The 13,651-nt window shown below is 34.1% G+C and overlaps 1 protein-coding gene across 2 annotated transcripts; it reads left to right on the top strand.

Moving 5' to 3' along the window:
- Nucleotides 1-384: 384 nt before the first annotated feature.
- LOC143045083 (aquaporin-8-like) lies at nt 385-10,697 on the top strand. Of its 2 annotated transcripts, none has more exons than XM_076217384.1 (5): nt 385-662; nt 7,874-8,000; nt 9,377-9,600; nt 10,067-10,216; nt 10,504-10,697. In XM_076217384.1, the coding sequence occupies exons 1-5, from the start codon at nt 445-447 to the stop codon at nt 10,520-10,522; spliced, it is 738 nt and encodes a 245-aa protein (XP_076073499.1). In that variant the 5' UTR covers nt 385-444; the 3' UTR covers nt 10,523-10,697. The 2 variants fall into 2 exon arrangements, with proteins under 2 accessions (XP_076073499.1, XP_076073498.1); XM_076217383.1 differs by lacking the exon at nt 385-662 and adding an exon at nt 7,065-7,303.
- Nucleotides 10,698-13,651: the final 2,954 nt, after the last annotated feature.

A 13,651-nucleotide genomic window follows, 5' to 3' on the forward strand; every position in this document is an offset into this window, starting at 1 on the left:
TTGAAAACCTTAAATGTTTCACTTTATCCAGTTTGCGATGTTCCCTTTGTTGCTTTGTTAGTTATACTCTACAGACCCAATGACCGGCTATCGGTACCATGTGTATGGCAGATGCTATAGCCAGCAATGATAAATATCAACTGTACACGATTGCAGTTCTAATCTATTTTACTGCAACCGCAATCTGAAACGCAGACAAAATTCGGCTATCACATATCCTTATGTGCAGATAGCAAGTAAGGACTATGTCCTCGTACAACTACTTTTATTCGTTTAACTTTTGATCAAACAAACACAGACATATCATAATTCAGTCAGGGATATCGAAAAGTTGGTTTAAATGTCCACGGTAGATAACTACTTACCCACAACAAGGTAAATAAGACACGTATGACCTTTTACCTATATATAGATATATAAATAATCTATTGGAATAGAAGAAACATGAGCGACGGTGAACCTCTATTAATTAGCGATGAAAGACATCCAAACCCATATGATACCTGGGAAGACAAATTTAGACCGATTGTTGCCGAATTTGTTGGTGTGACCGTTTTCGTGTTTGTTGGTACTATGGCTGTACAAACAAACGATATTACCAGCATTGGCCTTGCACATGGTTTGATGATTGCATTGCTTATAATGGGACTTGGAAATATAAGGTAAGAAGATAGCGTACAAAAATAGCAACATCTAGTTTCAAAATGTATACATATATATTGTTGTCCTAAATATTGCACTAGGTCTTGTACGGTTTAAGGTCATTTTGTTTAGCATTTGGTGAAGTCGCATGGATTTTTAACGAAAAATAAAGTAAAAAAAAAAGTAGAGTTGCTACAGAGATCTGTTGGTCTTAAACAGATAAAGAGCTGCGTGCGATATATATATTATGTTAGGCCAAACGCTGAAGATTTTAAGTCTAGCGCTTTAGTTTTTAAGTCAAGCGCTTTAGTTTCAGTTAAGTCAAGCGTACGTTGCTATTTTTTTAAATACACATTTTCAAAAATATTTCATTCAAGCATAGCAAAATGTTAAGCAAAACTACCCAATTTGATTGTTGATTTTATTTCAAACTGCCATTTTTCGTTTAAGGTGAAAGGCGAATTTTAAATCAAATACCAACCCAACCACAAAAAAAACCATATTAGAACAAGTGTGAGAAACGATCAAAGAGCTAAAAAAATGATAGGGATAAAGATTGAATTCCATAACTGAATACTAGTATAGAAATACGAAAAGGTAGTTAAAAAAGCCATGACGCTATTCTTTAACTTTGAGACACACACCAACACACACATCTCGTTATACTCATACTTTTTTAGTTCTCAAATTTTCTATTTTCCTTACTAGTTGAGGCATACATGTGAGTTAATATGTATAAACTATCTAGATTATAAATGATGTACCCCAAGACAAAACGCACATGACAATATTGTTTGTTGACAATGAAACAGGACACTTTATTCAAGGGTGTTGTCAAAACTTATCATCTTGTATTTAATCTTTTCTGCGAAATGTGTTGTGACGTTTTATGCTGGTTAGTGATGCGAATGATATTTTAAATCGTGAACGACACCCTTGACCCTAATGTAATTACTTTGAAAATTTTCATTTATATTACAGCGGATCACATTGAGTGTGTAGCGATAGGTAATATCTATGGTAAGCTTGTTTGTTAGCTGAACCGTGAAGTCATTCTTAGGTTAGGTAAAATACCCTAAGAATAGATTACTCCGACAGAAAACCAATCGATCTGTCTGATTGAATATGCTACTTCGAAAGAAGGGTAGCATACCTAACCTAATAATGACTTCACAGTTCAGTTTACAAGCAAGCTAACCAAAGATATTACCTTTCGCTACACACTCAATGGAATCTGCTGTAAAAGGTTTTTTTGTAAATTAAATGAATCAGAAGGAGACTTCGTCGGGTTTCATGCAAGTCGTGCATTATTCACGGCCGACACTCGGCTAACCGAGAGTTTGGTCGGTTAATCTATATTGAGTATGCGGCTATATCGGCGGTTGGTCTGTTAATCGGGTTGGTTATACGTCTGTTAAGAGTAAAACTCACAATTTAATGTTAAACTCTGTTAAATATACAGATTTTTGCCATATTATGAGAACCACATCAAAAAAAGAAAAGTGTCTGACAAAATGATATCCATCATAGAACATTTTCCACCAGTAAAAAAAATGCATAGCCTGCGCAGTTTTAAGTAAAACGAAAAGGCGTCTCGCAAGTATGTGGTTTTTATGCTTGTACGCATAGCAATATTTTGTATAAAAGGCTAAAAAACATTTTTATATATGATTTAAAGGACACAAAATAGTACTTTGGTTCTAAAAAAATAATTGTCATTAATAAATATTTCATAATTGTTATATAAGTTGAGTAATACCACATTTAAATGAATATTAGGGGAATACAGTCTGTTAATGGGTTGGACAATTTAAATCGTGTCAGTTAAGAGTTATTTAGCCACTACAATAGTCTTACTACCTTTAGTTTATATTTTCACATTGAAAAAAATGAGATGTACTTGTGACGAAAAAAATACAATACGGTGCAACAGTATCCTTATAAAAAGAGAACTTTTATTTTAATTTTATTTCTTTGCATTTCATTGAAGGGTGTGTCACTTCAATATAGCGTTATATTGACTGATTGGCCGCTCGAATTCGCACGAATTTATTATTTACGCCAAGTTATCAATCAGCCTTATTTTTTTTTTGTCTGTTCAAAGTCTGTAACATCTATGAATCTGTGGCATGTGTAAGTCTGTGTTGCAATGCAGCTGGTTAAATTCCATGCGTTTTCTTTGAAATACTAAGGCTTTTCTACCTCAGGAATAGATTACCTTATGCCGGCGTCACACATTGGCGTATAGACTGGCCATATCCAGAAATCAACGCCACTTTGCTTATTTGAATATTATACTAAAGAAATCGGATACGGGTCACGGAAATTACATTTAAATGATAGGGAATTTTGAAAAAATGTCTTTTTAAATTTTAATTTAAGTGATAGACAGGTTGCCGGGGCAGAAAATGAATATACACAACAATATACACCATTTAAACGAAACATAATGACTGTTGTTGCAAAAATACAGGTTCCTGAGCTATTTTAAAAATCGAAGCGAGAGGCTTTTAATATTGCAGTGTAAAATACAGGCTAAAATGGCTGAAACGTCAAATTTGCAGACATCGTGTTGAAAATTGGGTCATTACAAAAGCAGGTTGCCGGGGTGAAATTTGAAACTTGAATTTCCAAAGAATAAGCAAGTCCAAACCTTGTATGTGTAGACGTTGAACTCTAGGTTCCCACGTAAAGTTAAAATGTCACTATTTCAAGAAGAATAAACTCACGAAAGCACGAAAATTTCACTAAATTCGCGTTTATTGTTTTGATTTTGACCGCCTGACAACTTTACGGAAATATCAAAGTGATTGTAAATAAGGACTCTGTGACGGGCAACTTATAGTATCCGTGTTTTAAAGATTTTAATGATATCAAGCCAGTCCAGTTCAAACTACTATCACGTGGTGCAATTCTCATTTACATCTTATGAATATTAATTAGCTAAACCACTACTAATTTCTGGCTATGCGTGCACCAAACGTACAGAGAAAATTGACAAAGTCGGTATACGTTAGTTGCATGCCATAGGAACGCTTAGCAATCGTTCAAAGCGCGTTGCATAAGTTTGTAGTACGTCGAAATACAAAGGTAAAATTGAGAAAGGAAATGGGGAATGTGTCAAAGCGACAACAACCCGACCATAGAGCAGGCCAAGGCCACCAATGGGTCTTCAATGTAGAGAGAAACTCCCGCACCCGTAGGCGTCCTTCAGCTGGCCCCATAAAAATATGTATACTAGATCACACAAGACTAACAAAGGCCAGAGGCTCCCGACTTGGGACAGGCGCAAATTTGCGGCGGGGATAAACATGTTTATGAGATATCAACCCTCCCCCTATTCCTCTAGCCAATAAAGGAAAGTAACATACGCCAAGATACGTTTCTAGTACGCCCAATACACGCTTAAAGCTCGTTTTGCACACGTTACAAATATGATTGACAGGTTAAATGCATCCAAAATTACTAGCGTATTGGCAGCGTAAATGATTTTGAACACACCAGTGCTATACGCTGATGTGTGACGCCGGTATTAGTTGTGTTTCCTCAATACTTTTCAACTTCGTATTTTATTTGGCTTTTTAAACATTATTTTCGTCACTGGTGAGTTTTTCGTTTACGAAACGCGTGTCTGGCGTAAATATAAGGCGTAAATATAAAATTTGAATCCTGGTATCTATGAGGAGTTTATTTCCGGTATGTATTGTCTTTTGAAATTAATATTACTTTGATATTACACTTTTTGAAACCATTTCTTTCAATTTTCAGATTCCATTGTCTAAACTTATGTTTCATTGTTCATGTGTTGTTTCCATATATTCAGGCTAGCCACTAATCTTGAGTCTATCCCTTTATTCAGATAACACCCCATATAGCAATTAAATTATTCTTGTAATGTCATTCATAACTCTTAACAGACCAATTAACAGACCGAGTTTTATACATCCGACCCATTAACAGACCACATTTTTATCAAAAATTGATTTATGTCACCAAAATACAGTTTTTCGTGTAGATTTTTCACATATTGATGTTAATATGGTAAACAAACATAATGCCTGTCTTTTTTCGATGTTCAAAATATTGCATGCAAGTAAACTCAACCAACTTGTCATTTTTGTGTACATTTTGTGTGTGTAAAATGTGTATAAATTTACTGATGAGTAACTCGCCTTTTCATTTTATAGATCGTTTATTGAAGCTAGAAAAAAAATAATTACACCACTGGATTCAGTACTCCAAATCGTTTTGTCAGACATGAATAGTTTTTATGATATAAATATAATTAAAAAGTTATACAATGAAACATACTGACATTGCAATGATTTTCTCGATAACACCTGATTAACAGACTTTAGCCAACCCGATTAACAGACCAACCGCCGATATAGCCGCATACCCAATATAGATTAACCGACCAAACTCTCGGTTAGCCGAGTGTCGGCCGTGATTATTGACACGAATTATCATTGATATGGTAATATTAATAAATGTTTACGAAACTTTAAATTTTTCGAAATACTAAGGATTTGTAGATTTCCTTTGATGCATTTCTTCAACTTTATTATGCCTTTTTGTTTTCAAGCGTAACGGGTGGAGTTTTTTGTAGAATGCGCGTCTGGTGTTTAAAATCGCAAAACTGATATTTTTAATGAGGTTTTTTTTTTTTGCTAGTCTAAAAATGATAATTCTTGAAAACAAGAATTGCAATTAATATTTAACTTATTAAACGTCTGCTTCAAGTAGATTTGAAGGCATGTGTTGTCTGGCTCGTCATCATCTGATAAAATTAAAAATAAAAACTGATGAGTACCGATAGTGCAACCACTATGAACTTTTACCCAATCAGTAAAAACAGGTTATCACAACTGTGTCTTGTCACTGAATTTATATCTGTATATTTTTTTTATTTACTTTTCATCACGCAATACCAAGGTTACCTGATAAATCATATGATTAGCTTGATTGACAATAATCGGAGGATTAGATATGAGTGAAAGTGAGCCCTTGCTTGTCTCTGTCAATCATCATGGCACTCAAAATGGGAATTTTGAAAGAGCATTTAGACCAGTACTTGCGGAGTTTGTTTGCGTTACCGTATTTGTGTTCGTTGGTACTGATGGTTGTACAAACCAATGATATAGTTAGCATCGGCTTGGCGCATGGTCTGATGATTACTTTGCTTATTATGGGCATAAGTAACATCAGGTAAGAATCTGTATGAAATAAAGTATGAACAAAGGGAGATTTGGGATATAAATGTATACTAATGAAGCAACAAAAATGACGTGAATATCAGAAAACATCGAAAGGTACGCATACGGATTCTAACAGGAGACCAATGTATATATAGTATGCCAAGCTCTAATCCATCAGTACAGAAAAGATATGAATAAATTAGACAACGACTATAAAAGATCTTCGATCCATGCCTTATTTCTTGAGTACATTGAAAATAACGATATAACAAAAAGTAACCACTTTCATTCTGGACTTCAGACAGTTACATAAACATGTAAATAGATTAAAGTGGTTTTAGAAATCTCAACAAATCTTCCAATGAAAAAAGAATGTCTTATATGATCTTACAGGGTTACTTTTGTTTTGCCTGACTGTTCAGTTTTGGTATTCGTTTAAGCTGCAGAAACTGGTAGGTCTTTTCAAGTTTGTTAGGATGTAATACAGACTAGCATTTCGTGGATGCTGGTTTATATTCAGATATTCTTAAGGAAAAAAATCTAGTTGCTCTTTGAAAACCGTGGAACCTTCGAATTCGAAGCTTAAGTCGCAATAATCATCTTTTATGTAAAATGCATAATTATAATGTTTAGATTGCATGTAATATCGCTATTTGGAACATGTGACTTCTCTTTCTCTCAAAATACCAACTAGACTGAATGATGCACTAGTATTTTACTGGTTAATGGTTTCACTGTTCAAGTCAACATTTCACATTTGCACTGACAGCAGCAATCGCAGGCGAGACTCAGGGTTCCGCGCAACCATTATAAATGTAGCTTTATATATGTGTGCTTTATAAGTTCAAATTGGTGTGAATAAAAACTACTAAAAACTAAAACTAGTATCTACTTGCAACTGAAACTTTAACATACTTTGAATAAAACTTAAATCTAATACGAAACGGACAGACGAACGATCAGCCTAAAAAAATAATGCCTCTCTACTCCTAGACTTGTAGGCTGGACATGATAAAATAGTTCAGCATGCCTAGTACAAATATAACAACCCTTTATCTGAAGCCTTGTACTGTTATCTGAATTATCACACGGTATATATTATGCCTTGTCATCGTACATATCTTAAACATTTTTTTTACATTAGATAGAACGATCCCGAGGTGTATTTATAAATCATATGATTAAACATAATTGGTATAAATCAAACATTTTTTCCATGAAGTTCACTTAATATTAAACATGGGAGAAGGTGAAGGTACACCCCTTCTTGTTTCTGTTAGTAATGTTGGTTTTAAGAATGAGAACTTTGAAAAAGTATTTAGACCAGTACTTGCGGAGTTTGTTGGCGTTACCGTTTTTGTGTTCGTTGGTACTATGGTTGTACAAACCAATGATATAGTTAGCATCGGCTTGGCGCATGGTCTGATGATTGCATTGCTTATTATGGGCCTTGGTAATATCAGGTAAGATCTTATATGGTGTTGAATATGAACAACAGGAGGTGGCACGCTCTTAATCTGTTTTAGTTTTGCCGGAAAAGTTTTACATTTAACAGTCTATTAATTAAAAGATCCGCTATCATTATTTTTTTCTGTTTATAAGCACCATCTCTTACGATATGACTTAAAAACAACATTGACGAAGTTTCTTATTTGAGACAAGCACATGCTATGTGGGGAGGTAAAAAAATATATTGAAACATCCCCCCTTTTAACCAAAACCAAAACCATGTTTAAATATCAGATAACTTTTTGTTGATATAACCGCTTTTATCGGAGAAAACGATTATTCATATCAAATTTAGATCTACCTTGTTATTTGACCAATCATGTTCTAGATTTGTTCTTAATTTATTGTCCCTCTAAAAATATCTCAAATACTAGCCACTGGAACATTAACGACAATAATCAACCATTTAGAATCATTAGAGAAAACATCATGTTCCATATATTGCCATTTCATCTCAAGCATGGACTGTTCTCTGCCTCTTCAACGAAGTCTGTCATTAACGTTTTTCGTTTTTCTACTTTCAGTGGTGGACATTTTAATCCTGCAGTGACCCTTGGAGTTGCACTTAACGGGGGAATATCGATATCTCTGAGTGTTCTGTATTTCTTTGCTCAGATGATTGGTGGAGCACTTGGGGCAGCATTTACCAGAGTAAGTAGTATAAATGTTATAAAAAATAGTATTAACAATGCTCTTTATTTCAAAATAACAAATCCTTTCAGCGTTGAATCACGGCTTATTAACTTTTGAATTTCTTCATGGTAGAGTTGAAATATTGAGTTCTCATTGGTTCATATTCGAGATTGTTTTAATAATTGGAATAATACATGGGACCAAAATGTGCTTTTAAAAATTGAAAAAATTATAAGTAAATGTGTATATGTTGTTCTGGATCTTAACAGGGGATATGTGCTAATATTGCCCATATTACCTATCCGTGTTTTACTCCTGCGAGTCTTCAGGCGAATGGGAATATAAAGCTCTGACAGGGAATATGACCCTGTATACCCATTATAGTCCGAATAATAATTATATTAATATACTGCATGGCTTGTACTGATTTCAACAATAGTTGCCATTTTAATCTTCATTTTGTTCCCAAGATATCTGGGCTGATGTACAGTGTCAATTAAACAAGATTAGACAAGATACTAGTATAACACGCAAGTATCATATACATTTTAATAATCATATCACAAATATAGTCCGTCAAGGTCGTTAAAAACTCCCATCATCAACAAATATTCATGTGACGTGTGCGTATAGTCTAATGTGCGATATGGGTTTTCATTATAAAAAAATATGTCTTTCAGGTCTCAAAATATTAGCCTGTGATTTTGAATCGGGCTTTCTGAGTTGTTTGATAAATTAGATTACTAGTACTGCACATCGGGTCTAATATCATTCGTGGATAAATATCAATCTAATTAAAAACCGATCTCTCATCGCTCTTGTTTCTGATATGTCGCGTGGGAGATCTAACGAAACCCGCTTTGAGGTCACATGTGAGTGACCTCGTAGGTGTGTCTTTTTCGACCAATGAAATTGAGTCTTCCACGATCTTGTAAGTTTAACGTAAGGCAAAGGGATGTAACTCATTTTATTTACGACGAAATCGTCAGTCAAAATAATTCATAAACTTTTTTGATTGGCTTATTAATAGGTCGTCAACTCATTTGCATATCTTTATAAATTCATAACTTTTAGTTCACTCACATGTGACCTCAAAGCCGGTTTCGTTAGATCTCCCACGCGACATATCAGAAACAGGAGCGATGAGAGATCGGTTTTTAATTAGATTGGGATAAATATCGGCCTTTGGGGAGAGCCAATATTTAATAGTGATCATGTAAAATGAGTTGATCCAACTGTACTCAAGGGGGCTAAGAACAGAAATTCATTTAAATATTTGACTACAATAACTCTCCATAGGAGTGGGTACAAAATAACAAAGTGTGTTTTCCAAAGGCAGTTTTTGAAAATTGTATCCAATAACTGTAAAATGTAATACTATTTTATGTTTGCAGGCCGTTCTTCCATCACACGTTTACCATGGTGACATGTCTATAAATGGTGGAGCTCATACACTGTCAGCAGGGGTTGAACCGGGATGGGCTGTTCTGTGTGAAGCTATTTTGACTTTCGTTCTTGTTTTTACTGTACTTATGAATGCTCTAGATAAAAGGAATCAAGATTCTGTTTTAACGCCGCTTGCTATTGGTTTTGCTGTAGCTGTGGATATTATGGGCGGGTAAGTTTCATTTCTTTTCTTTTGCTGTAGATGCATTTTTAGCCGATAAAGTTTATTTTCTATTATACTTGTTTCCATGTTTGCTTGCATATACATCAAATCAAAATAAGAATCAATGATGATGGGTGTACACAAAAGGCAAAAATATAAATTTCTAAATTATTTGAACCAACTTTAGTGAAAATCATATGCTCTAGAATAGGACTAGGACTGGATGAAAATCTAATTAAAATACAATCGTGTGTCTAACTGTGCCCTGTAAACGAAGCGTAAACACGTGGTATGTATGTTAATCACTTTGCAGTAACATCGTCTTGCCTTCAAGTCCACGTATAAAGCTGTTTAAATAGAAAAAGATATCTCTATTAGAAATACATGTAAATTGCTTTCACGTAAAAACTGTCGTATTAAACAGGAGCCTTATATATATCCTCAACGTTCTTAAAATCACAACTTTAAATTATAGGGGGATGACCACTGGTGCTTCAATGAATCCAGCACGAAGTTTTGGACCAGCGTTGGCGGTATCAACTTTTAACGACGATGTATGGAAACATCATTATGTTTACTGGGTAGGACCAGCTCTCGGTTCTCTTGTGGCTGCTGGAATATATAAGTAAGGACATGATACTAGTTATATCTTAAAATGTTAGACAATCCTTAGATCTCTTAAATTGATTTAAAAAAAGAAGGGTACGTGAACATAAGAAAAAGAAAAGGATTCTGTATGTGATTCATGCGTACACGAAAAACTGGCAAACTGTGTCAAATTCATTTTGAGTTTGTGGTTTAACAACTCCACCAAAGTTCAAATGAAGTAATGTAAGCAATTATACGCAGTCATACTTTAAGTTTTTTGCTAAGTATATATATACTATAATCACAATTTAAAATTTATTACAGGTTTTTGTTTCGTCGATGAAAAGAAACTTCTGTCCCGTCTGAGAATGAAATGAACTAAAGCCTTGCTAGCTTGAAAGAAGACGGAGTTTGCGAAGATGCTCAGAAATCCACTTTCTTTGAAACTGATACTCATATTTATGCATGATATTTTTTTTATAATTCTTGTTATGTTTTTGAATAAATTGGTCGTGGGATTTGATCTTATAACTTAACCATACTGAACAACAGAATGACTAAAAATGCGTATGTTTCTTCTCTGTTTGTTATTAATTTTATGTAAATTGTCTCATTTTTAAATAGTCCGTAATAGAGGTTCTGGATGGGGTCCTTTATAGTTGTATTCTTTATTTTTTATGTATTTTTTTTCTTTTTTTCTCTATACTTTATAAATTGTACCTAGTATTCTCTATTCTTCATATTTTAGCACCACATTATTCTTCATTTTTTTATTTTTGGATCATTTTTTTCTCCTAATCTTTATTTTGTTCGCGCATTTTTCTCTATTCGATAGACCCCGAACCCTCTTAATAGACATTACAAGAACGTGAAAAAAATAATCATTTGGAATGAAGATGTAAAAAATAAGAAGATGTGGTATGATTGCAAATAAAACCAATATTCACCAGCGACCAAATGACTGATTGCATGCAAATTTATGCTACAGTAGCAAAGCCCACACCGTATAAAAACTTTTATGCTATAAAAGGCATCGAAATTATAAAATATAAAACAGTTCAAACAAAAAAAAAACAACAGTACAACAATACATAAATCAATAAAGACAACACAGTTCAAAACATTTCAGTACACATCCATAAACGAAAAACAAAAAAGATAAATAACGACCAGCGACAACCAGTGACCTGTGGCTAGAACAAACAGAATGTGGTCGCAGGTGTTTACATGTGTAAGCGAATGCTCTTATGACCTGGAGCACAACACAAGAACATAAGAGGGGCAAAAGATACCAGAAGGAAATTCAATCTCAAATGTCGAGAAAGACAAAAAAAGCGACAACGTCATTGCTATAAAGGAAAAAGACAAACAGACAAGTAATAGTACACAAGACACAACACAGAAAACTCAAAACTAATCAACACGAACTCTACCAAAAACTAAGGGTGATCTCAGGTGCTCCTGACACCTATATTTGTCCATCCGGATTTAACGGACTTAACCGTGAAAACGATGACAAAAGTAAGTATAACCAGATGCTCCGCAGGGCGTAGTTTTATACGACCGCAGAGGTCGAACCCTGAACAGTTGGGGCAAGTATGGACTCAACATTCAAGCTTGAGATGTCTGACACAGAATGAATGTGGTCAAGGAACTTAAATTAAAAACTTAAAATTTTTAAATTGGACATTTTCCTATTATGGTCCAATATCCAAAATCTAAATACATGGTTAGATTCAGCATATCAAAGAACCCCAAGAATTCAATTTTTGATGAAATCAAATAATGTTCAATTTTCGACCCTTTAGACCTCAATGTGGACCTGTTGTCTGCTCAATGGTCGGGTTGTTGTCGCTTTGACACATTCCCCATTACCTTTCTCAATTTTATTTTGATAGTATCTGAGAAGTTGACCAGGCACACGACCAGGCAATGAAAAGTAAATTGAGCTGTGTAATTGGGGTCAAGGTCAGATGAAAATTTGTAGACAGACAAGACCTTAAAATTATTCCAGACCAAACTTATTGACTTTTATTATAGTAAATGAGAAACGGACCTGAAAAGTAAAACTTAATGTTGACCAATAAACCATGAAATTGAAATCAAAGTTGATGATATCTGCCAGACAGACACCAGCACCTCACAATAATAAAAATTTCATCACTTGCTGTGCATAAAACATGATTCTGTATACCTAACATAGCTTTTTATTTCTTATTATTGAGAAAACTACATAAAAACGATGTTTTTAGCATTAATCTGGGCCATGTAAAACTAAAGTCACAAGCATATACCAGATGTAAACTTAAAAACAAAGACATTTGTAATGCAAGATATAAAAGAACATACGTCTTCTAAAAATAAAGTTTTTCACAAATAGTTTGGGCCATTGTTGCCACCCTAAATCACAGGAGTTTGAAATCCTATCCAGAGAGAAGCTCTACTGTGATAATCGAGTTTGGTATATTTTTACCCCGTTATTAATATGATTTCAAACTCCTGGGCCTAAATACGCATCACTATGTCTCAATTCTGTCACCATTTATCACAGGCAAGACAAACAATTAATTTAATATGTTTGTACTATAATGAACATTTCTTGGCATAATCCTAAAACTTGCCTGTAGCAAAGAACTGAGGTTGATGTCACATATGTAAGTCGAACTCATGATAACCAACACATATAAACTAGCTTTGCCCTTTCTTTTATCGTTATTGGGAACAATAACAACATGAACACTAATGGCCATTTGTGAATGTGAATTCAATGACCATGAACCCTGCTGTTAACAAGACTACAAGTTAAAATTCACAGGCAGCGGAAACGTTCTATTTGGACATATTATTATAGCAGTGAGCAGGCACGTCTGCACCATTTCCTTAAAAAAAATAAAAAAAGCTGTAAGAAACCATTGTTTTAACATATGGGTATGAACCCCAACATAAATAGAACTCAATGTAAACTGACTACTTAATTGCCAAGGAGATTTTTTAATGTTGAAATTACCCATATAGTCTAGGACTGTTTGTAAAATCAGCAGCATAATGGGTGAAAAAAAAGTACAGAGATGTGGATAAATTAGTCTTTAATTTGTTGTAGGATTTAAGAAAATACTTAATAATTAAAGATGCAGATGAACAAACTGAAAAAGACTCCCAGGCTGATGTCAAAATTGCTAAAAGGCAACAACTCAATTTATGAATCTGACAACATACAAAACATTCCCTTTTTATAGAATTTGATCACACACTCTAGATATAAACTTTTATCCATCTTACTGATTGATTGATTGATTGATGGTTGCTCAACTTCCAGTGGCAAATATTTCAAGCATGTTCAGGACTAGAACAAGTTGTAAAACAATTAATTCAATAGGTCGGTCTTGTAATCCAGGATAAAGGGCAGGAAAATTTGGACTACAACTGGAAAATATGGGTATATTTGATAGGGACATAAATTTTGCATAGCAAC

The sequence above is a fragment of the Mytilus galloprovincialis genome, chromosome 9 (assembly GCF_965363235.1).
Source record: "Mytilus galloprovincialis chromosome 9, xbMytGall1.hap1.1, whole genome shotgun sequence".
NCBI lineage: Eukaryota > Metazoa > Mollusca > Bivalvia > Mytilida > Mytilidae > Mytilus > Mytilus galloprovincialis.